The sequence below is a fragment of the Sus scrofa genome, chromosome 14 (genome assembly GCF_054392235.1).
Source record: "Sus scrofa isolate SSC_HxYL_T2T_F1_AM1 chromosome 14, Sscrofa_HxYL_maternal_Yorkshire_Landrace_v2.0, whole genome shotgun sequence".
In the NCBI taxonomy this organism is placed as follows: domain Eukaryota; kingdom Metazoa; phylum Chordata; class Mammalia; order Artiodactyla; family Suidae; genus Sus; species Sus scrofa.
This window is the reverse complement of record NC_139396.1, coordinates 69,151,266-69,176,814: the sequence shown is the minus strand read 5'-3', so window position 1 is coordinate 69,176,814 and position 25,549 is coordinate 69,151,266. Positions and strand designations below refer to the sequence as shown.

At 58.0% G+C, this 25,549-nt stretch overlaps 1 protein-coding gene across 21 annotated transcripts; it reads right to left on the bottom strand.

Annotated features, from left to right (window-relative positions):
- Nucleotides 1-124: 124 nt before the first annotated feature.
- On the bottom strand, nucleotides 125-23,521 carry SMTN (smoothelin). Of its 21 annotated transcripts, none has more exons than XR_014825738.1 (21): nucleotides 23,384-23,519; nucleotides 21,504-21,634; nucleotides 16,799-16,947; nucleotides 16,309-16,402; nucleotides 16,138-16,216; nucleotides 15,916-16,013; nucleotides 14,726-15,046; nucleotides 14,566-14,638; nucleotides 13,883-13,954; nucleotides 13,287-13,802; nucleotides 12,922-13,094; nucleotides 8,680-8,832; nucleotides 8,517-8,592; nucleotides 7,307-7,471; nucleotides 7,151-7,213; nucleotides 6,866-6,932; nucleotides 5,528-5,701; nucleotides 5,214-5,331; nucleotides 4,503-4,654; nucleotides 1,745-3,556; nucleotides 125-429 (listed from the first exon to the last, which is right to left on the bottom strand). XR_014825738.1 is itself a non-coding variant. In NM_001244360.1 (21 exon segments), coding segments are annotated over 19 exon segments (2,739 nt in total). In that variant the 5' UTR covers nucleotides 21,555-21,634; nucleotides 23,384-23,521; the 3' UTR covers nucleotides 125-429; nucleotides 3,392-3,411.
- Nucleotides 23,522-25,549: the final 2,028 nt, after the last annotated feature.

Genomic DNA, 25,549 nt, shown 5'->3' with positions numbered 1-25,549 from the left:
AGAATAGGAGCTCCCCGAATACCCATGGGAAATCCCACATTCCCCAGCTGCCCGCTGCGAGAGTGGGTAGAATTTGCCCAGCTGCTTTCCATGCAAACCCCCAAGGGACGCAGAGGAGTCAGGCTCGTTGAAAACCAATAATTTATCAAAACGCTGCGTGTATGCGTGGGAGGGTGTCGCGACAGACAGGGCAGCGGTGGGCAGGCACACAGGGAGGGGACGGTGCCTGTGTGGTGCGGGCAGCTTGCCGCGGGCGGGCAGCCGTGCGGGCTGGGAAGCTAGACATTCTTGCCGCGCAGGCGCAGCTCGTGGCGCCGCAGGTGGTTGTATAGCGACTGCACATAGGTGAAGACGCATTTGGGGTCGGGCTTCTTGCCCATGATCATCATGTCCTCCACCTCCACCAGGGGCACGCAGTCCACCAGCATCCTGCGGGGAGGGGGCACGGGGAGGAAGTGGTTATCAGCGCCAGCCCTGCTTTTTGCAGCGACCCTCTACCCAGAGGTCTATTCCAGTGCTGCAGCCTGGGGGTCTTCCATAAACTCGACTCTTGATCTAATGAATGGGGGAAAAGCCTTCCAGAAAGGCAGAAGGCCCAGGCATCCAAGGTTGGAGGCACCCCTGTGGGAGCAGGGCCAGGCATGTGGAGGTGGAAAAGAAGAGCCCTGCTCCATCCCCATCGGACTCTAAGGACCCAGCATAGGGTCAAGGTTTCAGCCCCTGGCCCTGGGCGGTCCTGACTCCAGACCCGCCCACTTCTCTCCAGAGGGCCGCCTCCTTCTCACCCTCAATGGCACACTCCACCTGGCACAAGCCTCTCCATTGGGCTGCTGTAACCAAAGGGGCCTCAAATCTCTCCCTGCATCCAGTACCCCCTCCAGTGACCCTCTCAGCCAGCTCCCTGGACTAGTACCTCCTGTAGAGCAGCCTGGGAACGCTGGTCTGCCTCAATAGACAACCCTGCTGTGTGAGATGGATGCCAGGGAGGGGTGTGTGTGTGTGTGGGAGACAGTTCTTAAACCCTTATTACCCCCTTGGATAAAGCAGGGGAGGCAGATGAGCATCCTCATCAATACGGACTGGGCCATCTACATCATGTTCAGGAGCAGGACCACTCTTCTGACCATCCCCCAGTGTGCTAGATACACTTTACACACAGGGAAACTGAGTCACAGAGCAGAGGAGTTATTGATTTCAAACTCTACAGCTTGGTAGGTGCAGGGCTGGGCCTGATGGATGTTGGCACCTGCCTGGGGCCCCTCCTTCCATATAGCAAGAACACTCACCCCACTCTGGGGTGAGCTGACTGCAGCTATTAAGCAACTGACAGCCCCAGGGGCTCAAAGCTTGAGTGTGCCTCCCTGACTCCATTTCCCTTTCCCTCCCAGAACAAGACCTCTTCAGCCTTGTTCCCTCCCATCTGCTATGCCCAGCATACAGGAAGCCCTCAGTCAGTGTTGTTATGTGAGTTTCTTTTGGCAGAGAAGGCATGAGGGAAGGAATTGCTCCTGTTCCCAAGACACCCAAGGGCCCAGAACAACCTCCCATCTTGTACCTTCAAGGTCAAACCATGGTAGGGCTAGGGCCTACTCTCAGCTCACCAGGACTCCAAGGAAGAAGCCTTGGATGCAGGAGACCTGTTTCAGTCAAGGTTCCACTCCTGGCCAGCTGTGGAAGCTAGAGAAAACCCTGCCCTGTGATTCAGTTTCCCCATCTTTGTAGAAACAGTATAGTCATTCTTTGCCTCCCTGGAGTCCTTGGAAAGCACTGAGGATGAGTGAGAGGTTCCTGACTCTGCTGCTGATGTGCTATGTGCCCTTAGGGTCGTCTCTGGCACTGGGCTTGTTTCACCAGCTGTGCTATGACAAGGAGGCAGCCTCTCTCAGCAGCTTCTTCCAGCTGTGGCCATCTCCCCAGGGATCCTGGCCTCCCCCAATGTGGAGCTCCCTCCCAACTCCGGTGTCTTCCCTGGAGACCTTATAAAGCCATTGTTTACACCGGGGCTCACGGCTCAGGACTCCAGCTGCCCCAGTGACAGGCCAAACACCAGGCAATTCGAGCAACAGCAGGGCTGAGTCACACTTTCCAACTGGATCAGGGCCGGGCTGGGCCCTTCTCCCTCCAGGCTGGCCTGCTGGGCAGCAGCTCCTAAGTCCATATATGACCTAGAGACAGCACCATGCCCATCCTCCCCTCACCTGCACGGCTTCTCTGAGTATATGTGTGCACGTGTGGGCTGCCCCCACAATGGCTCCAGGTCCCAAGGGGCATCTGAGTGCACTGCCAGCCCTGTCCCTGACTCACATTACTTTGGGTAATCCCCTTTCTCCCTCTGGGGCTTTGTTTTTTCTTCTCTCTACAAATGGTGAGAAAAGTGATGAGGCAAAGAAGAGTTACTAAGTGGGGAGTATGGAGTTCCAGCTTCTGGCCCCAGCTCTGACCCAACACCCCTGGCACACTCTGAGCTCACCCCTGTCCTCCTCTGAGCTCCTGGTCTGCAATGGGCAGTTAGCTCAGGATCTGAATTCTCTACTGTGGCCCTGAGGTGAAATGACCAGACAGGAAGTACAACTGGCTTGAGGATCTAGGATCCCCCACCAGAAACATCTTTCTGCTAAAGTGGCCTCATTCCTGAGTGCCTCAATTTGGAGCATGCACCCCTAAGTCCCCAGTGCACAAACTGGCAGCCTGGGAGGCTTTTCTGACCCTCCTCCCCCTCCCCAATGGATCCATCAAGAAGCCCACCCCTCGACTTAAGCTGCTCTAGCTGTCTAGTCCGTCATCTCCCTCCCCGTCCCTCATCCAGGCCTCTCCCAAGGATTGTTTTAGAATACTACTGGACTACATACATCCCTTCTCTGTTTGGAAACCTTTTATGACTCCTGTCCTCAGAAGGAAGTTCAGACTTCTGCCTGTGACCCCTTCTTCCCCCTCACACCCAGACTAATTAAACTTCCTTCCCTTTCTGGATATACTATGCCCTCCACTTCCCTCCACCCTACCCCTGTGCATAGGCTGATACCTCTGCAAGACTCTCTCTTCCTCCTTTAGCCTGAACTTGTCATTCAGACGCCAGCTTAGTCTGCACTTTTTTCACAGAGCTGTCCTGGACCTGCTGGCTGGGTCAGGTGCCTCCCCCAGGTTCCCATGGCCTCTGGGGTTTCCTTCATCTCAGCCCTGTCCACCTGGGTCAATAGCACCCATTGAGGACAATGGTTTCGTCTGCTAGGTCCTGAACAACCAGAAGATAGAGCCATGTCTGGCTCGTCTGGCTCTTCTGGCTCTTCTCAGGGTCCCCCTGCTTTCCCAAGCAACCTCCCCAGCTTCTCTCTGCACCCCACTGAGAAGATTCCTGTGTAACGGAGCAGGCGAGCAAGGCAGAGTTCCTCACCGTGGGGCCCCAAGCAGGGGTTAGGACTTTTTGGTTTTTACCAGCCCCTTCTGGACCAGACAGCGGTAGAACTCCTGGATGTACGTGTACACGCACTTCCAGTCAGGCTCTCGAAGCCGCACCATGTCCTCTGTGTCCAGGAGCTGCGGGCAGTCCGCATGGGTCCTGGGGAGGGTGGGGGGCCAGGAAGGGGCAGGGGGCAGGGCCCAAGCGGGGCAGGGGGGGAAGAGGCAGAGAAGAGAGAGGGGAGGAGAACAGAGAGACACACACATACACACACAGAGACATGAGTTCAGTTACGTTCTCAGTGCTGCAGTCTGCCAGCCCCCCCGCATGCCCCCTCCCCATCGTGGACGTGCCGCTCACTACCCGTCACTAATGGTGTGCGATGCAGACAGGGGTGGGGGCCAGATCAGTCACAGGTGCAGAGAACTCTTGGGGCAAGCGGGGGGAACATGGGGTGGGGGCTATGGCGCTGGCGCCAAGGTTGGCGAGGAGGGCTGTGCCCCAGGGAGGGGGGTGAGGGAGGCGTGAGAGGAGGTGGAGGGAGGAGAAAGAGGAAGAAATCTGGGGGGGGGGAGCCAGGAAGAGAAAAGTTGAGAAGGAAAGAGATGGAGGAGGGTGCTGAGGGTGAGGTGAGCAGACGGGGCAACGATTCCAAAGTGGAGGGCTTGCTGATGTCCTATATAAGCCTCTGGCAACACCTATATAGGCTGGGCGGGCACGGTGCCCGGGCCAGGAGCCTCCTTTTGGAATCTCCAGCCGGGATCCCGTGGGAGCAGGAAGCTCTGGTGATAGTCAGAGGAGAGCAGGACAGAGAAAGGGAGGGAGAGAAGGGGCAGAGAGAGGAAGAGGGGATGTGGACAGGGCCACCTGGTGGGCCTTGGCCCGGGCTGGTAGGTGGGCCTCCGGCTCCTTCGTTCCTGCGGGCACCTGGCACACTCAGCAGCAGGTGGGGGAGAAGGATGGGGGCTCTTTGGGGAAGGGGGTCTCAGACGCTGAATGACAGTGCGGCTGGCCAGCTCCAGGGGCCTCAGGGCAGCTGGGCCTAGGCCAGATGTCCAGCCCCAGACACCCAGCTGACACCAACAGGGCTGGGGCCCACACTTACTCGGCAGATGAGAAGGCCACCTCAAAGTTCTGGCGCCGATTCTGTGGGCTGAGCTGCCCATAGTCAAAGGCCTCAGGGAAGAAGTTGTGCACCAGGGCACAGAAGGCCATCCCATCACTCCAACTTGAGGAGAAGTTCTGGATGTCCACATGCTATGGGCAGCGGGAGGACTGGTCAGTTCCTCCATGCCCTCCACCCTCCAGTGTTTTGGCATTTCAGACCTAGGGCAACTGAGCTTGGAGAGGCCCTGTAGCTTGCTCAAGGCTGCATGGTGGGTGAGCAGTGGGAACATGAGCCTCCTCCAACTCAGTTGTTAACTCCCATGTCTGCCTCTTAGGGGGACAGAGTAACCAAGAAGCCCAGTACCACCCAGTTAAAGCTATAGTCATGCCGTCATCACTCCCTGCCTTATGCATACAAATTTACAAGTGCCTCCAATGGAACAATGAGGAGGGGACTCCAAGATGGGGTCTGGCCCTAAACCGTCCCCATCATCCAAAGGGCCCTCATTAGGCCCTGCCACTTAATCACTTATTCTGGAATCTAGGGCATGTTACATGTCTCTGAGCCTGTTTTATCCCAGAGGAGGAATTCCCATCTTCCCTGCCAGGCACGGTGACTGTGAAGGGTACAGATGTAACTGGATGGGGGAAGGAGCGGGAGGAGGGTGAGGTCCCTGTTGGGCCAGGGCCAGGCCCTCATAGAGCTCACCTCATAGCCCCGCGTCTTGGCTCGGCACCAGTCCAGCAACATCTGCTTGATGCTGTTGGCGTTGGGGACCCCAAAACTGGTGGAGCGCTGCACAGCTGCGCGGGGTCCGCCAGGGCTGCTGAGGGGGCAATATCGCGACCGGGGTCGCAGGACTACAGCGGGGCTCCTCGGTGAGCCCACCCAGTGCGCACCAGCCCCGCCCCTTTTACCTTTAGGCCCTTCCCACCAGAGCTCCAGCCGCGCCCTTCGGTTTACGGCCCCGCCTACCACAGCTCAGGCCCCGCCCCATGCAGTCATAGGCCTGCCCCGCTCACCCCGCGGCGCCTTCTTTCTCCAGCTTCTCAATCATGGCCTTCCGCGCCTGGGAGGCGGAGGTCTTGGGCAGGCTCTGTGCCTTCATCAGCTCTTTCTTTTTCTCAGCTTGACGTTTCTCTAGGGCCGCTAGGCTGCCAGGCCGTGGGCTGGCCTCATCCTCCCGGTCAAAGATACTGAGAGGTGGGAAGGAGACTGTTAGGGCTGAGGAGGGTCGCTCCTGAGCCTTGACCCCCACTTGCCAAGGGAGGGGTCTTGTCACGCTCCAGACTCTACTTTCTCGTGGTATCTCCAACCACCAGCAACTCTTGCCAGCAAGGAAGGTCCCCTCATCACAACCATTTTACAGAGTAGTCGACTGAGGCTCAAATGACAAGAAAATGGGAGCCAAGCTCTTTTCAATAGACCTGGCCCCTGGGGAGTTCTCTGAAGAAGGCTCCTTATATCCTCAGGTTACAGGTGAGTTCAGAGTCTGGGCACTGTCATCAACTAATAATGACAACCAATGTGATAACAGTAATGGTAATGATAACAATAATACTGGATTTTTTTTCCCTTTCTTTCTGTCTTTTTGCCTTTTCTAGGGCCACACCCGCGGCATATGGAGGTTCCCAGGCTAGGGGTTGAATCGGAGTTGTAGCCGCCCGCCTACGCCACAGCCATGGCAATGCGGGATCCCAGCTGCATCTGCGACCTACACCACAGCTCACGGCAATGCCAGATCCTTAACCCACTGAGCAAAGCCAGGGATCGAATCTGCAACCTCATGGTTCCTAGTCAGATTTGTTAACCATTGAGCCACAACGGGAACTCCTAGCCTACGTCTATTGAGCCTTTTCTATGTGTTATTTTAAACTTCACAAGATAATGGAAGGACCCTCACCACTACCACTGAAGGTGAGGAAATGGAACCCTGTGGCCTTAGGTTTCAGGGGGCATGAGCGGCAGCTCAAGAGCTTGAACATGGGTCTCTGACTCAGAGTCCCTGGACACCTCTGGTTCCCAGCCTGAATTGATCCTACCTGCCCCAACATCCTCCATAACATAGGGTATACCCCACCCTCATAAGGCTAAGGTGAAAAAGTGCTCCATGACACTGGGAAGTGGCAGTGCAGTGGTGGGAGGCCTCTCTAAGACCCCGAGCAAACCCTTAACCTCCCGCACAGTGTGGCTGAGGATTAGGTGAGATGCCAAGGCTAGCAGGAGTGGTCTGACTCCCATTCTGCCTCTCCCTGGCTGTGTGCCTATAATTTCCCAGCACCCTCAGTAGAATGGGTGTGCAGTGAGGTCCCTTGGGGCACTGATTCCTCTGTGGTCTGGGAGTGGGTACCTGTGCTCACCTGCCCATCTTCTTGGATGATGAAGAGGAAAAGGTCTTGGTTTGCATCATAGTGCTGCCACCACCATCTGCAAAATAGAGGAAGGGGAGCAGGGTGAGGTCCTGGGCTGGACATGGGTGATAGGGTGGGAAGCTGGCAGAGGGAAGGTGGTAGCCACAGGCAGAGAAGAGAAAGTCATGGCTGGACAGAGAGACCCATGGATGAAAAGTTCGGAGCGAGAGTTCGAGGAAGAGTCTGAGGAGGCGGGCAGGTGGGCAGGCACAGGGAGATGCCAGGCGGCCTTACTCTCCGAGCGCCTCACGAAACTTGACTCCACTGTGGTAGTGCGGGCCGTCCGTGTGCCATCATCTGCAGGGGCAGGGGATGAGAGGAAGGGTGTGAGAGGCACAGGGACCAGTGAGGTGCACATGTTCCCACCCTGAGCCCTGCTTGGCCCCTTACTGGAGTGGACGAGCCTCTCGGTCTTGGTGACAGTGCTGACAGCTGAGCCGTCAGCTGTCTGCTGGCTGTGCCGCATGGTAGTCTTGGTGGCTGTGTTGCCACGGTCCTCCCCGGGCCGGGCCCGTGCCTCTTGCAGCCGCCGTTCCCGTTCCTTGTCCCGCTGGTCTGGGCAGAGGATGCCCACACATGCCAAGAAGGGCCACCATCACCCACACAGCACAAATGCAGGGGCACGTGGGATACACAGATGGGGTAGAGGGCAACTTGTTAGCAATACTGAAGGCCCAGGGGACAAGGGCCCTCTCTAGGGGTAGCTGGGGTGAGGGGATATCTGTAACTTGGTAGGGGATAGGGATGAGTGGTGGACTCAGAAACAAGGTGATATGGAACAGCTGAACTCAAAGGGGGAGTATTTGGATCTAAGCGAGTTTCTGTGGGAATGAGTAGCTGAGTCCAGAGGGATTATCTCCATCTAGGGAGCGAGCAGCAGAATCTAGGGAAGGAGAAGCTGAGTGAGGGAAGTAGCTGAGTAGGCCTTCAAATGGGTCTTGGGTTGGGGGAGAAGAGCGGCTAGAAGAAATATCTAGATCTAAGAAGGGAGTAATTTGAGGTTTCCGAGAAGCAATTTGATCCAGAGAAAGGGTAGTTGGGAGAGAAGCTGGCAAAGGGGGTAACAGGCCTAAAGAAGAAGCAGGTGGCTGGGTGACCATCAGTCAGCCCAGGAGGAAGCAGCCAGATCCAGAAAGGGAGTAACGGAGAGTATCTGGAAAAGCAAATGGATCTAGAATCTGAAAGAGAGAACAGCTGGGACCAGGGAGGAAGCAGCTGTGTCCAGGGAAGGGAAGCTGAGAGGAGGCAGAGGCTAAGGTGGTCATCAGTGGACCTCAAGGAGAAAGATACAGCTAGGAGAAGGAGTATCTGGATTCAGGGAAGGAATGCTTGACAGTACTTGGAGAAGCAATCAGATCCAGAGGAGTAGCTGGGGAGAGAGCAGCTGGGTCTAGGAAGGAGAAGAGAAGCTGGTTCTGGGTCTAGGAAGTGGGAGAGAAGCAACTAGGGAAGAGAGCCTCTGAATCGAGGGAAGGAGACATAGGAAGAGCTGAATCTAGAGAAGGAGAAGCTGGGGAGGGCAGTTAACTGAGCTGGAGTGTCCACGAATGGACCCCAGTGAGGGGAGAAGCTGCACCAGGGTGGGGTATGGGCTCTCTACCTCTCTTTCTTTGTCGGAGCTCACGCAGTGCGGCCCGGATGAGCTTCCGCTCCTCAAAGTCTGTAGTCTGATCCAGCTGCAGAAAGAGCCCCTGTCATTGCCCACCTGGTGCCTCCTGGCCCCGGCCCCTTGCAAACCCCCAGTCTACCAGATGTGGCCATACCATCTTGTCCAGGACACCCTCATCTTCTATAGCCATCAGCTCCTCGGCTCTCAGTGGGCTCCTCCTCTCTGGTGCTTTGTCCACTCGTGTCTGCTCGGCGCCATTGGTCTCCTCCACTGCTGCAGAGGGGGGCTCTGCTGGTTCTGGTTCCATCTGCGGGGAGGGCAGAGGGCATGGACTTTAAGAAGGCATGTAGATGAAACCAAGCATGCCCTCAAAGGGCAGGGGACCAGGCCCTGGGGCTTCTGGCACAGCCTCTGAAATACCACTGGTCGGTTAGACTGCCTGAGCAAGGAAGGCCAGGATGGCCATGCTGGTGTCAGGCTCAGGGAAGAAGCACTGAGGCACTGAGAGCCTTGTAGGGCTTCGCATGTACCCAGAATTGTCTCTTTAAATTTTTTTTTTTAATATTCAAATACTAGTTTTCTTTTTATATTCATTTATTTTTTGTCTTTTTAGGGCCACCCCTGCGGCATATGGAGGTTCCCAGGCTAGGGGTCGAATCAGAGCTGTAGCCTCTGGCCCATGCCACAGCCACAGCAACGCAAGATCTGAGCCACATCTGTGACCTACACCACAGCTCATGGCAACGCTGGATCCTTAACCCACTGAGTGAGCCCAGGGATTGAACCTGCGTCCTCATGGATCCTAGTTGGGTTCATTAACCACTGAGCCACGACCAGAACTCCCCAGAATTGTCTTAATACAACTTAATACAACTAGCGTGGCAGTAGTGAGCACCCTATGAGCAGTAGGAATTTTACTAAGAGAAAGGAAAAGCAAGGCTCAGGGTAGTTTCGTGATTTGCCTGCAGTCCTATAAGCGTTTTGTGTTTTTGTTTTTTTGGGCTGCACCCGTGGCATATGGAAGTTCCCAGGCTAGGGGCTAAATTGGAGCTGCAGTTGCTAGCCTATACCACAGCCACAGCAACATGGGATCTGAGCCGCATCTACACCACAGCTCAAGGCAGTGCCGGATCCTTTACCCACTGAGCAGAACCAGAGATGGAACCTGTGTCCTCATGGATACTGCTCAGGTTAACCTCTGAGCCACAAAGGGAACTCCCGGTCCTTCTGTAAGTATGATGCAGCCTTGGATCTGAGCTAAAGGTAGCCTAACTCCTGATCCTGACTTCCTTCTGCTGCTTCATTCCCAGCCCCCTCCCAGGCAGCCTGGGCCCTGACCTGCCTGTTCCCAAAAACTGGGTTCTCCTGGGCCAGTGCCCAGGCAGCACATGGCCCCCCTCCCCAACCACAACACACCAAGGGGGCTGGACCAAGGCCCATAGGCTCCTGACCAGGTGTCTGACTGGGGCTGACCAGAGCCAAGTCCTCTGTGAAGCATGCCTCTGCTCCCCTCCCCCCAGCATGAACCACCCCTAAGTGGCCTGCAGCCCACCCTAGCTCCCCAATCCTCCCAAGGCATCTCCCCAGCCCCTTGCAGACAGCCCCCAGCCCAACTATCACAGCCCCTCCCCTTCTGGCAGGGCCTCTTGGTCTGCTGTAAGAGTAAGGAGAGCCGAGGTGGCAGCTGCTTCAGGGAGGCTCAGCTTGGCTGGGACAGGGGGTGGGGGTGGGGGCTGGGCCCCGGCCAGGGGCTGCCAGGGCAGTTGCCAAGCATGCTTCAGGGCCAGGAGCCTGGCACCATCTCACCTTGGTCTTGGAGCACCAGCGCCCCAAGTCCCCTGTACAGATAGGTAAACTGAGGTTCAGAGAAGGTAGTGGCACACCTCAAGTCACTCAGCAGAGGCAGAGCCTGGCTCGAAACCAATCCCCTCCCCGCAGCCCACAGGGACTTACGAGACTGCCGCAGCGGGCAGGGCCGGCAGAGGAGCGGCGGCGGGTGCTGAAGGCAGGTGGGTGGGCCACGGGGGTCCCAGCATCCTCGGCCGCCTGGAAGAGGGCCTCAGGATCGGCAGCGGCCAGAAGCAGCTCGCTGGGTTCCAGCTCAGGCTCAAGGTCAGGCACAAGTGGGACCCCCAGTCGCAGGCTCAGCACCTCCACCTGCCTGCCCAGGGCATCCAGCCGCCGGCTCAGTGCTGCTGTCTCCGCCCGCAGCTCTTCAGCTGCCCGGGCCACTGGCTCCACGGCTGAGGCGGCTGCCTCAGCTGCCTGGGTCACTGCCGCCTGGCCTGCCTCAGCCACTGCCCGAAGTTCCTCCAAAGCCTGGCCCAATCGCTCCTCGAGGGCTGCAGCCAGCTCAGACCCAGGTCCTGGTACCCCCGGCATGGTGGTGGCAGGGGCTCTATGGTCAAGTGACAACGGGGACAGTGGTAGGGACTGTGGCTTCTAGCTGGCAGAGTCAGAGTCTTTGCAGCTGGCCTGAGGGCGAAGGCAAGGGCAGTGGGCCTGCCCCGCCCCTGCTGGCCTCCCAGCCCGCCACCCGCCAGCTGGGGCTGTAGCCCAAATAGAAACCTATTCTAGGCTCCCTCTCGAAGGGGCTGTGGGGGAGGGAGTGGCCCGCTAAGCAGGCGGATCGCCAGGCCTAGCCCTGGCCCTCCAGAGATCACAGACCGGCAGGACAGCCAAGTCTGCACAGGTTCTGAAGGATGGCCGAGGCCAGGCCCCAGGCTCCACAGGTGAGGGAACCCAGGCAGAGAGCAAGGACTGGGCCTATCTGGGCCACCATGTGCATTAACTGTGACCCTGTGTCTGCCAGACTCCAGGGTCTGCATCCTTTGCCCTCATGCTGTGCTGTTTTAGAAAGCTTTGTAGAGATGGGGGCAATGAAGGCACAGAGAGGTGGGACTTTGAGCAATGTGCTGTAACAAGTAAATGTCCTCTGCCTGCCCCTGTGTTATCTTTTTTGGGGGGGTGGGGTGGAGGGGGCACAGTGTGCAATAGCTTGATGCAGGAGCTCAGTTTCCAGATCAGGGATTGAACCCAGGTTGCAGTGGTGAAAGCCCTGAATCCTAACCACCAGACCAGTAGGGAACTCCCTCCTCTGTCTGCCCTGGTGCTCAGATCCAACCATAGACTCTGAACAGTGCATTATAGGCACATGATCTGCTTCCCCTTGCTTCTAGGCATGGAAGCTGAGGCGAGTCGGTGGCATCAGACCCAGGGCTTCCTGTGGCACATCCAATCCACCCCAAGGGCTTCGGCTACCCTCTCCTTACTCCCTTGGCAGAGAGCAGTTAGGTCCTGCTCTGCGAAGGGAAGGGTGCTCTCTTGCTTCCACCCTTTCCCTGTCATCCCTGAGAAGGCCCAAAGCTGGCTCTAGCCACCTCACTTCAGCCAAAGTGCCATTCAGTCCCTGGTGCAGCACACAGGGCATTACCTGGGCAGCAGGGCGGCCTGCTGGGGATGGGGATCCCTTCCCTGGCTGAGCTCGAAGCCAGCTGATCCTGGGCTCCAGAATGAATAATGGAAGGATGTAGCGTATTCAGTTCCTGGGCACCTGCTAGGCTGCCGCCTCACCTGACTGGCACCCCCCTTCCTGTCCCCCCATCAGTGCTTCTGCCTAGCACTCCCTGGAGATGTTGACGCAGATGGTAATCGCTAATCTCCAATCTCCTAAAGGGCCAAGCTGATCTTTGATGAGCAGATGAGCGGCTCTGCGCCTTGGGGCTGAGGGCCAGAATGGGGTAGGAGTAGGGCCACGGGGGCTGCTACAAGAAAAGAGGGACAACCCCTCACCCACCCTCTCTGAGCTTCAGTTTTCCCACCTGCTCATGAGGAATAAACCAACCGATTTTGGAGTGAGGACTGGAGATCAACATGTGGGAAGCTTAAGGCCGGTACAGAGTGAGTTTATGACATGCCTAGTGGCTGACAGGCAAGAGTCTGGTTTTGGTTCTGCCACCAGCTGGCTGTGGATTGTGGACAGCCACCTCTCTCTGGGCCTCAGTCTCCCTGTGTGTGCAGCGGGGAAGGGCAGAGCAGAGGAGACCTGCTGGCCCTAAACCCTGAAGGGGTCTATGGGAGCTTGATGTTGGTAAGGCTGGGGCGGGGGTGAGGAAGGGCTCCCCTCACTTTTTTTTCCTTTTGTCTTTTTAGGGCCATATCTACAGCATATGGAGGTTCCCAGACTAGGGGTCATATCAGAGCAGTAGCCACTGGCCTATGCCACAGCCACAGCAACTTGGGACCCAAGCCGCATCTGAGACCTACATCACAGCTCACAGCAGTGCCAGTTCCTTAACCCACTGAGCGAGGCCAGGGATTGAACCCGAGTCCTCACGGATCCTAGTCGAGTTCGTTAACCACTGAGCCACGACAGGAACTCCAAGAAAGGGCTCACCTTAAGGCTGCAGCCTCCTTGGCTACCGGGGGAGGCATGGCTGAAGCTGGTGACGTGAGTGACAGTGCCCAGCCGGGCCACAGTCCCGGGGCTGCTGATATGGGTGATGGTGCTCTTGCCCCCACTGCTGGTGCTAAGGAGGGTGGGGGGCGCCCGCAGCCCCAGCGTCAGTTCTGGAGGGGGAAAAGGACTACTGTCAGATTCAGGGGGTGAGGGCAATGCCAGTCCAGGCTGATGGTGCCCCTCAATCCTAGCATACCCTCTAGAGACACCCTGAGCCTTGGCCACAGCACCTGTCCTATGCGCAGAGCCGGGCGGCTACAGGTGCTCATCTCCAGCAGCGGGGAGGCAGTGGGGAGGCCTACCTGCCCTCTGGTTGCCTGTGGGCAGAAGCACCCGGCCTGTGGAGGCCTGGCCCCGGCCATCCTTGATCTCGATGGTGAACGTGGTCTTCATACTGGCCCCTGGCTCTGCAGTGCCCACGGCTACGGGCAGTGGGGCACTGGGTTCCTCTGAGCGGGCCACGGGCCCCCCTGCTCTGTTTTCAAGGGGCCTGGCAGCCAAGCCCCGCCCTCCGGGGCCGTCCTCTCGGGGGCAGCTCTGAAGCTGGGAGGCTGTTCCTTGCTGCTCCTTGTTGAACCGGGAGGAGGTGTCACTGGGGCCCCGGGAGGAGGGGCCACTGGAGGAGAAGGAGGCAGGGGTGGCTCTGGTGTGGGAGGGGCCTGGGAGCCTTGCAGGGGTTGAGGGACCGAGGGTTCCCCGGGGTGGGCCTTCCTGGAGCCCAGCAGCCATAGGAGAATCAGATGTGAACTTGCGCACGCGGTCTCGAACGGAGCCAGTACGCTGGAACGGGGAAGGTCCACCGGCAAGGGGGGTGGGCTCTAGAAGGGACAGGAAGGCTGTCAGTGCTTGGATGGGACAGGGACTGCCCAGAGTCTGGGGCTGTGAGAACAGGCAATACCTCGGTTCTGGACTGGCTGGCGGGGGCTTAGCACGGATAGGGAACGTTGGCAAGGGCGGGGTCCAGCCGGGTCTGGCAACATGGGAAGAAGGCGGAGGCCATGTGGGGGCAGAGAAAGGAGAGTGGATGGTGGGGTCCACCTCTCATGGTCGTCTCTTCCACACGTCTTCAGCCTCCCAGCCCCTTCCTGCCCCTCCACCTTCCCAGCCTCCCCAGCCCATCCTGCACCTCCCACAGCTCCCCACCTCCCCAGTCAGCTGCCTCTCTTTCACAGGCCCCTCCTTCCCCTCCTACACTGACCCCACAATGACACTCCTGGGGGCTGGGGCTAGGACTGGGCTGGAGGAAGGGTGCCCAGATCCTTCCTACCGATAGGGATGGGGGACACCCCCCTGGCCAGCACTGCCCACGGCTCCACCAGGGAGATGGGTGCACTCCCTTATTGGGGAAAAGAATGTGCCTGAGGCCTGTTGCCTTTCAAGGCTGTGGGGAGGCCTCTGGCCATGGGTGGGGGAGTGGGCCAGGCCGGGGGCGGGGACACCTCAGGGGCAATGGGAGGAGTGTCAGAGAACTGCCTGGACCTGAGGGGACTGGAGCTGTGTGGGCACAAGAACCCATTTTCCAGGCAGGGAAGGGGAGGCCTGGGAGGCAGATGCCATAGCCATCTCTGCTGGAACCCTCACCTGCTCGCTTCGTGTCGGAGAGACCTTTGGTGGGGCCTTGGGCAGCAGTGGGCTCTGTGGGGCAATGCAGGAGCTGCAGGGGAACAGGGCATGGGCAGGGCCTGACTCCCAGACCGAGGAGCTCGTCTGCCTGGCATCCCTGACCCTCATCCAGACTCACCTTGTTGACCACCTGCCTGTCACTGTTGAGGGTGGCTGGAGGCTCCTGGGGTTCAGGGCTGGGAGCCCTGGGTGGACTGGGAGGTGGCTCAGGGCTGCCCAGAGCCTCGGCAGCAGGGCCCTGGGCCTTGGCAGACTCCAGTGGAGGCTCAGGAGAGGTAGTGCTGGGCGAACTTTCAGGTGAGGCAGGTGAGCTGGGTGTGCTCCCAAGTGGGGCCCGCAGCAGGAGTGTCACTGTGGTCACATCCCGGCTGGTGCCATTTGGGGCTGGGGTTGGCTCTGGGACCTCTGCCTGGTGCTCTTGTTCCTGTGGCTTCAGCACCTGTGGGAAACCCACAGGATGAATCCAAGGCTCCGCAGGCACTCAGGGCAGGGCATGCAAAGCAGAGAGGCTGGGGATGGTTTCCTGCAGGCACACCTGCACAAGCATGGTCACTGGCACACCATGGGCAGTCTTGGATCCTCACTTCCCAACCTCTTAGTACTGCCTGCCCAAGGGCAGTTCAGAGAGCACCAGATCCTAATGCCAGGGGATTGGGACAGCAGGAGATCTGCTGGGGACTCCTAAACTTAATAGATTCCTGGATTGGGAGCTCCTTACCTCTGGCTCAGCCTGGTTAATCAAGGGGGTAGGGGGTAGTCCTGCCAGGACCAGGGAACCAGCGGCCTCTGCTGGCCGCATAGGGAACCTGCACAGCCTGCCCTCACATCCACACTCCCTGGAGAACAGAGTTGACTCTGAGCATCTGGGGATTGACAAGTTCCTGAAAAGTCAAGGTAAGGATGGGGGCTCTCTGGTTGGGGGTGGGGAGGGAACGGCCTCAGGAGGATTTAAGCTGAGCAGGTACCAGGGTCTGATTTGCATTTCAGGGAGATCCCTCTGTCTGCTGAGTAGAGGCTGGATGGCCAGCATGGATGTGGAAGGTAGGCATGGAGGTGGGGAGGCAAGCAGGGAGACAGGAACCTGGGAGCAGTGTAGACAAGCTGGCTTTGATGGGGAGGCCTTGGTAGAGAAAAACTGCAGTAGGAGCACGTGACCAGAGGTTGCCTGGGAGAGTGAGCAGAGATCTGAGATAGTTCCATCAAACACAAATCAGGGGACCCCTCAGTTAAGTACTGGTCTAGCAAAGACACACAGGCACTCAGTGCTGCTGGCATCCATGGGCAGAGGACCTTGCCCACACCCCTTACCTCACACCGTTCCAGCCTGTGTGATGCCCGCCCCTTGCTGTCCTCCCTTGAGCCACTGTTGGGACGCCCGCTGCACAGCCTTCCAGCCAAGGTGGCAGCTGGAAGGGAAGAGAAAAGCGTCAAGTGAGTGACCGGGGCGGGGGTTGGGGGAGCTGCATAGGGAGGGTGGTGCTGCAGGTGGCATGCATCTGGGCAGGGGCGGGGCCAGGACAGGGCATGTACCTTCAATCTCCTGGGCCCGGATGCGGCGGATGGCAGCTCGGATCAGCTTGCGTTCCTCATACTCAGGGGCACCTCGTAGCTGTGGGTGAAGAGTGGGCCACAGGGATTGGGCTGTGGTGTCCAGGTCTTTACCTACCCTGCCCCCATCCCCTGCCCGGGTGCAGGCCTCACCAGAGCGGTCAGCTCCTCCACATCACTCATGGACTCCAGCCGTCCTGCCAGCCGTGCCAGAGCAGCCCGCTGCTCAGCCTCCCGCTGCTGAGAGCTGCAGGGACATCATGACCGTAACTGCCACTGCCAGGGCCAGGTCATGGAGGATGTGGGCTGAGGGCGGAGGCCAGCACAGGGTACCCGGAACTTGGCAGAGGGCATGTCGCTGTGCACACCCTCTGGCTACACACTGGCACATGCACGCCCAAGGGCCTGAGCGCTAATACCACAAACTCAGACATGCTGTCCACATGGGTGTGGCCAGGACATTATGATTGGCACCTGGTTCATGCCTGTAAACGCCCCTGTGTACTACAAGTGTGTGCCTGTACTGCCATTTGCTCACCCAGATGGGCAGCAGACACCTGGCTTTGCCTGCACAACAGGAGCTGAGCTTTGGCATGTGCTGCCCCACCAGCATGTCCAACCTCACCCCCACCCCACCACTCACTGCAGCCAGTTCTCCTTGTTGTCCTGCCGCTCAGCGCGGAAGCGCTTGGATGCCAGGGCTTCCTCCTCGCGCTCCAACTCCTGCCGCTGCAACTCCCGAATGGCCGAACGGATGCGTCGCCGCTCTGCCAGATCCGCTGTGACCTCCAACTACGGGGCAGGCAGGGGCGAGGGGCAGGTCATTTTGGCTGCTGGGGCGGAGGGCTGGCACCAACTGCCCACAGCTCGGCCTGGGCACAATGAGTGTTCTGTCTCCACTCCCTCTGTCCCAAGCCCATCGCGTGCCTGCCCGCCCACCCAAACTTGGTCTCGGGGTAGGGAGACCCAGACCACACAGCCAGGGCTTCTGGACACATCACCATGCACTATGGTTCACAGAGTGGGCAGCCAGCCATCATCCACCTGTGGCAGGTGCCAAGCCAGGCACTCCTTCCTGTGATTCGAGTCCTGAGTCTCAGAGCTCTTCATCAAACCCCTGAGAGTCTGGGAGTCATAGCAGGAGGAGAGGCCATTCTATGGGCCCCTAACAGTGTCCCTGGGGAGGGAAGGGTGATTCGGGCCACTGGAGTCCAGCTGAACAAAGGAGACTCCCATGGTCCCAAAGTACCACAGTCTTGCTTGTGGGTGGCAGCCTCATCCACACTGGACAGACTGAGGCAAGAGTAGGCTCTCAGGAGTCAGTGTTCCCTGTCTGGCTGGGGGCTATTGTTTTCCCTGCCCTGGTCCAGCCTTAGTCACCACTGAAGGGGCAAAGAGGCTAGGGCCCAAATTGGGAGGGCCAACCCCCCAGACAGATAAAGCAGCTCCATTGAGGTCCACCTGAGCCCTAGAGAGGGTGTCCATGGGGGACAGGTGTTTTCCCAACTGGAAATTGGGGATGGTTGGTCTAAGCAGGTTCAGGAAAGGGCAACCTTCTCTGGGCAGTCAGCCAATCCTGGTGCCCCCCTCACACCTTCCCCACCACCTGCTACGGAAACTGGCTCAGGGGAGAGAGGTCTGGCCCAAGGCCCCCAGGAAGATAATAGCAGAGATAAGCCTCCAGTGTGGGTCTGGGCCAGATGGAAGCAAGTATAGGCACGGTGGTTTCCTCTGTCTCCACCCCCAAATTGTGCAGGGGTAGGCCCAGGAGCCTTCCACTCCCTTCCTTTTTAGCCTCCTCCCCCATCATTCCTTCCTGCTCCATGGGGGAGCCAGGTGGGAGGGAGAAGGTTTCTGCATGGAGTGTGGGCTGGCTTAGCTTAGCTATGAGCTCACTTGTCCCCATCTGAAGAGAGTAGGGACAAATGACAGAACACTCCAGGGTACCTTCAGTCTCCACATTCCTGAGGAGCTAGGGGAGGGTCCCATGAGGCTCAAGCCAGGACCCACAGCTGGCTCCAGCCCCAATCCAGTTCTGGCTGGGTGGTCAGATCATATCCTTATCACCTCTGGTTGTGGTTTTCTCAGTTGCCAGATGGGACAATGGCTCCCACCTCAGAGCAGTGGGTGGGGATGGGGGCAGTGACTTAAGGTCCCCCCTGCTTGGTTTCAGCTAGCAGGGAGGGGAGAGAGAGAAATGAAGGTAAGTGAGGACAAGATACCAAGAGGCATTTGAAACATTTACTGAGAACTTGTGTGCCAGATCCTGCGCTGAGCCGCCCAACTTGTCCAAACCTCACGGAAGCCCCAGGCACTTTATTTCTCTCATTTGACAGAGGAGGAAACTGAGACTCAAGGATTTGCTTAGGGTCAAATGATCTGAGCCAGGATTCGAACACAGATCTCTGTGACTCTGCAGCCTAGAGGACCCTGGTACTATATCAAGGACCCCTCTAGCCTGGACTAGAGATGCCCTGGGGCTGAAGAGGGCCTATAATAGCAGAGGGGGCAAAATGAGACTCACTTTCTCACCCTCAGTCCTGGCCTTGCTGCAGGCCCAGAGCCCTCTGCAGTACACTTGGAGACTGGGGACCTGAGGGAACAGCTGGTCTAGCCCCTCCTAAACAGAGGGTAAAGAAGTTCAGAGATGCAATAACGAGCCCTTTGTCTCCTGGGTTTCCCTTCTTAACCCTCTGGGCTCTATAGAGACGGGGTTCTTGTCCTTGAAGAAGCCTGATGTGGGAACTTGGTTACTTCTGTGACCACTGGGATCCTCAGTGTCCCCATCTGGAAAATTGGAGCCTTTGTCTGATCCCCCCACGTGGGTGTGGCAGGGCTGGGGAATGGACACCCTCATTCCACTGGTCACCCTCCAGCATTACCCTTCCCTTTAGGCCTAGAGACAAAGGTCCACCCACAGTGTTCCTGCTGTGTGTCCTGTGTTCTCCGCCCTCTCAGGCCCCAACGTCCTGAGTGGAGGGGGCTGTGGGAGGGAGGGAAGGAAGTACAAAGCGCCATTGTCCACCGGGGGAAAGGGAAGGGGATGGGGCGGTTTCCGAAACTGCCCAGTGAAATTCTCCTGGGAGGAAAGCGGGCGCTTCCTCCTCCCGGGGGGCCGGGTCTCTGAGTACTTTGTACCCGCCCTGCTGGGGTCTGACAGGCCCTGGTGGCGTCTCCTTGAGCCTCGCTCTCCCCACCGGCACCATGGAGGAGACTTTCCAGTCATTTGCTCAGTCCCACCTCCTCCAGTTAACCTGAGGGGAACCAGCGGGCAGTGGAGCGAGGCCTCGCCAGGGGGCGCTGAAGGCCCGCGGGCCCCACAACCGCCGGCCCCTCCCCACCCCATACACTCAGGGCACCGCCCACGCCTCTCCCAATCAGCCCAGCACTAAGGCGCCCAGCTTGGAGCTGGCCAGACAGGAAGTCCCCCGATACCGCCTGCTTTAACATCCCCGGCTACAGAGAGGAAACCCAGGTTCACAGACAAGCAGCTTCCGCAGGTCACCCAGCTAGTGAGTGTCAGAGTTCCATCTCAAAGCCGGGACGAAGGCGGAGGGCGTCCGGATATGTGCTGGAGGGGCACGTGGCATTTCGTGTCCCCAGGTACCCCCATCCCGCGCAGTCCCCTCCCAGTTCTCAGGAATGTGCAGCACCCGAGGCTGGGAACCCGTCCTGGGGTCTCCAAATCAGTCAGACGCTGGGACGAGGGTTAACTTGCCCTTATAAGGCTCGGCCCTGCGGGGAGGAGCCCAGCTCGGGACTCCCCCGTTCCTGCCACGAGGCCAGCGCGCGGGGCGGGACTCTCAGCAGTTCTGGGGCGCAGTAATGGCGGGCGCCTGGCGGTGGAGGACCCGAATGGAATGGAAGAGACCTCGAGGGGCTTCGGGGTCCCGAGACGAGGTGCGAGGTCTCTCTAGTCCTTGCCCAGGCAGGGGGCCGGACGTGGGTGGACTACAGCCAAGGCCTCCGCGTCTCTGAAACCCTTTTCTAGCGCTCAAACTCGCATGGGGTGGGGGGTGGCGGCTCGAGAACCCTGAGCCTCAGAGTAGACCTCTAGGGAAGGGCATGCGCGGAGACTTGGCTTTCTCTCTGCTACCCACATTAGGATTCTAACTTCGTAATGGGAGATTGAGCCCATGTGGTGGGAACCTTTGGAAACCCAACTCATCTCCTTCAGGCTGCACACAGCCGCCTCTGGCAGTGGCAGACACCTGGAGTCTACGGTGCTGTCCGAAGACCCAGAGGCCGAGTGTCCTGGGTAGACGATGCCAGTGTCTGGGAGCTGTACAGTGGCTGGGCTGAGCTGGCTGGCTCTGGCTCCTGCCTCCAGAGGAGTGGTATGGGGGTGGGGTGTGTCATTTGCTTTCTCCGAGGGAAGGTAAATCTTTAATTTTCCCCCTGGACAAGGGTCAGGGGCTGGGGGGGTGGGGCTCTGGTCCCTCCTCCAGTTCAGGTGTTTCCTTCCTTGGCTGGTGGGAACATGCCTGCCCTGCTATGCTGCCGCACAGCCACTCTGCATGGGGCCGGGAGTAGGGGTGGGGGGAGTGGGGGTGTCAAGAAGAAGCTGGGGAAAGGGGATAGAGTGGGCCCATCCTTATTCGACCCCAAGATCTGGGTCCATACGTCATTTCATCCCCATGCCGAATATAGGACCTAGATATATTCACACATTCTCCCACCTCCCATGTTACAGGTAAAGAAACTCAGGCTCTGAGTAGGAAAGTGACAGATAGAAGTCACAGAGTTCATAAGGGCCCCCCAAACCAGTCTCTGTGGGATCTTCTGGCCCTGACTTATCCAGTCTCTTGGTCCCCCGTGACCCCATTTGTTTGGATCCTGGCACACCCTTTTCCTAGCTGGGTGCCCCAGATGATTTCACCTCTCTGAGCCACAGTGTCCTCCTGACTCTTGGAGCTGCTGTGACCATTCTGTGAGATGGTGTGCTTAGTGCCCAGCCAGCTCCCTACTGTGCCCTGGCTTATTAATCATTGCTGCTACTGTTATCAGTGGGTCAGCCTCCAGGGGTGGGTACTGCCCAGACTATTGCATGGGAGAAGCAAATCCAGCCTCCTCACACCTGTAACTGCACATGGGTGAGTCCTCACCAGTTACTATTTAAACAGGTGGTGGCAGTGGGGGGCTGGGAGGGACAAGGCCTCAGCACCTGGCATGGACAGGCACATGCCATCAGGGCCCCTGCATCAGCCATGCGGAACATGTTCCCCTGAGCCCTCCTCCTGCCCCTTCCCCCATCACCTCCTCCTGTCAGCTGAGAGGTATCCTGGACAGGCCCTGTCTCTCTGGCCTGGCTTGCCTGTCCTCATAATAGGGATGATGGGACGACTTACCAGCTTCCGCAGGGCTCCCTCATCCAGCCCAGCTAAGGTTTCGTCCGCCATCTTGCTGGCCCCTAGCTCCGTCCGTCCTCTCCTGGTGAGTTCCCCAGTGCTTGTGGCACCTGACACCAGCTCAGGGAATTCTGCAGGGGACAGACATGAATCAGGCCTGCTGGGGCCTCTAGAAACTACAGGGACTTGGGCTCTGTGTCTCAGTTTCTCCCTCTAACCCCTGATCATCCATTAGTGTCCAATCCTTGTTATCTGTGATGTGGCGCCTGGTGGGTGGTGCCCTCTGCCCTAAGGTAATGTGCTGAAAACTCAACATACCAAGAGTAAGGATCTCTGGTTCCGGCCCAGCCAACTCCACTGCTAGCCTGCTGTGTGGCCTTAAGCTTGGCCCTTGCCATGTCTAAACATCAAATAGGGAGGGTAGGGACCTGGATTGTGAAGCCAGGGCCCAACAAGGACTACCCAAGCTGTCCTTACCACCAGGGGGGTGCCTGCCAGTCTCCACAGCTTCCTACCCCACCCACCCATCCCCAGGGCCTGCTCAGCCTCTACTCACCTCAAAAGCTCTGCCTCTGGCTATAGGCTAAGCCTTTCTGAGCCCTTGCAGCCTTTGCCACTCTCATTCCCTCTGGTAACTTAAGCCATTTGTGGTAACACTCAGTCTTCCAATTCTTGAGGACGGCCCTCTGTGCACATCCCCTTCCACTCCTCCCCTTCCTGCCCTCCTCCTGATGCCAACTGCCCTGACCTCATGAAGCCAGGTGTCCAGGAACCTAGCTCCTGCCAGTTCACACACTTAGGATTCAGTTCCCCGGCTGGAAGAGCCTTCAGAAACTGATCCGTCCAGCTCCTGGATGAGGCAAACAGGACTGGAGAGGGCCAGAGAATTGTCATGGGGGAAGGAGGATCCCAAAAACCCAGAGGAGAGGGAATGGATTTAATCTTGGTCACCTCTAGCTTCTGAAGTCCTCTTCCAAAGTACCTTCAGGGGCTCCGGACACTCCCTTTTGCCCTACCACTGCCTATCAAAACGGCCCCCTAAATCCTGGCCCACCCTCCCACTGCAGCACTTTCCTTCCTCCCGCAGCGCTAATGTCTTTCTGGAATTTGAGAGCTCATAGCCTGACACACATGGTAGGTGCTCAGTTAATGTATGGTGACTGAAATGGCCCCAGGATTGCCCCTGTTCCTGTTGATTCATCCCTCAGTCATCTCTTCCCCCTCCCCAGAACAGTCACAGTCACTGGTCGAGTCACTTCATCCGGTGAACGGGTTTGGGGGGTCCTGGTACACACAGTTGGGGTTCATCAGACCCTACCTGTTCAAGTCACTGCTTGCTTTTCCCATCCCTGTGGGCTAGGACAGGTGGCAGCCTCCCTCTGCTGGGGTCCTTAACTCTTCTCTACCTACTCTGGTGTAAACTCCCAAGAGCGTCACTCTGCAATCACCTGGCTTAGGTTCTGTGGACACTTTGAGTTCCCTTAAGTCTTCTGAGGGGCAGGGGTCCCTAATGCATAATCTAGGACTCCCAAGGAAGTCCCTTCCTCGCCAGGGATTCCTGTCGCTGTTCCTTTCCAGTTCCAGGGCTCCCTGTCCCAGTATGGGGTTCCCGAAGATTGTGAGGAGACTTGGGGGAATGTGGGCGCTTCCCCAGGGTTTCTGGCCCCAAGACTTGCACCCCTCGGGGTCGTGGAGCCTTCTGGTGGCCCATGGACGTCCTTCCCCGCGGTCTCAGAACCTTATTCCATGGCTTAGAGACCCCGTGTGTAAGCGGGGTCTCCCAGGTCTGGGAGTCCCAGAACCCCGGGAATCCACATATCCAGGTTCCACCCCCGGACCTGGCGGGGGTCTTGGTCCTGCCCGAAGGTCCGTACACTCACCTCTCAGCCCGGCCCGCCCGTCCGGCGCGGGCTCAGGTTAGGTCTTTTGGTATCCAACAGATGGACTAGGAGCGGTCAGGCGGAAGGCGCCGCGACCGGGATCCCAGACCCGCTCAGCAACCGTCCCTGGGATTCTGCAAGCGCCGCCCGTCCAGCCGCGCCAGCAGCCCTGCCGGCCCCGCCCCGCGCCGCAGCGCTAGCCAATCATCGGGAGGGTCCCGCCCACCCTCTTGCCCCATTGGAAAGATTCAATTTTGACGGTCACGCCCCTAGTGAGGGCCCGCCCCTCGAGGGCCTGAGTTATAGAGGATTGCTGTCTTGGGGACACTGCTAGCGCGGTTTTGGCGGGTCCGGTGGGCGTCGGTAGGAGGACGCAGCTTTGAACCAAAGTCGGGGAGGGCACCCAAAGCCGGGTTAAGTGGTCTGGGATCGTACTATTTGCGGAGCCTTCAGGACAGCCTCTCTCCGCCCTCCTCTTTGTTCGTGAGACCCCGTCCACTCCCTTGACTCCGCCTCCTCCTCGCGTCAGTGCAGGGCTTGGCCGCAGTCCCTAGACTGTTTTCTTTTGGAACACCTGGTCGGGACCATCTCAGATCAGGGACTTGACCCTTCTTTGGAGCACCTCAGGGACCACCTCAAGTGGAGCAGGATCAACCACACAACACCCCTTCCCCAGACCATACAATATGAGCAGACATTGACCTCAACTACATTGCTGCTTCTCCCCTCCAAGACCCTTGGGGTTGGCCCCTTGCCTCGCTGGAGTTTTACATAGGTAATATTGAGTCCAGAATCTCATTCAACAAATGGAGGAAATTGAGGCCGAGAGAGCAGCATGCCAAAGACAGCACAAGCAGTCAGCCAGGGGACCCAAGAGCTCAGATCCACTGGGGAAACCACTTCATTCTCCGTGCTAGAGGTCAGGGCACTTCCCACAGGTGTCCATGGAAACCAAAGGGAGTTGGAACCTGGGAGTCCTGTCTATCAAATAATAACAGTAATAGTATCAACTAATTTATTTCATACTTGCCATGTTCCAGGTGTGTACACACACATATATGGATTATCAACTGTCCCGTTTAACAGTTAAGGACAACAACTAATAGGTTGTGGAACTGTGACTTATACCAGCACCTTTCATTTTAGAATCTGTGCTTTTAACCTTTATGATGTGGGATTGTGGAGGAAGTCGTTTCAGGATGTTGCCCCAGCAGAGCCCCTCAACCCTGTGTCCAGATTCTCTGTGATCACTCACCACCTCACCTCACCACCATCCAGGGGGAGGGCCGGTATCCACCCTGAGACTCTTTTAAGGGTGATATCTTATTTCATCCCTGCGTCCTGGAGGTAGTCCTGTTTTACACATGAGAAAACCATGGTGAAGCAAGGGAAGAGACTTCTTAAGGTCACACAGGAGGAAGAGCAAACAGAGCCCAATTTAGGAGCTGTAGTTCAAGGTCCCCTTCCTCTGGGCAGACCCCATCTGGGCCCTCTCTACTTGACCTAGATACCATCCTATTCTCCAGAAGGAGAGTCAGTGCCTTCCAAAGCCAGCTTGGTCCTGTTCAAACCTAGCGGGCCATCTGAATGGCCCCTTGGGGCTGGGCACACTTAGGCCACCTGAGTGGCAGCTGATGGCTCCAATGAATGGCCTGCTTTGGCTAGCTCTGCACTCCCTCCCACCCCCATACAGCTGGAGGGGAACTGCGCAGGACTCTGCTTGGGACTAGCACATACTGGTTCTTGGTGGTACTGAAGATAAGCATGGGTCCCGTCCCTCTGTCAAGCCCTCAGGGCTGGGGTCCTACTCCATACCTTTTGGCCTTCCCCTCCTATCTGAAAGGGGCAGGGTGGGATGGTGGTGAAACAAAGATCAAAGGTGCCGGAGAAGCTTGCAGCCACATCACAGGAAGGAACAAACATCCTGTGAGGACAGTCCTGGTGTTTACTGAGCACCTGTTGCAAGTCCGACTCGGGGTTTGCCCCATTGCAGATTGACACTGTGAAAGATAAGTATCACCCAGATTCTCCAGAGGAGGAAGCTGAGGCTCAGGGAGGTGAAGGCACCTGGGCTGGTAATGGCATTAAAACGTGAGTGGAATTTTGCCCCATGCCAAAGCCCCTTTCCTCCACCTTGCTGCTTCTAGGATGGAGGGAATCCTGGAA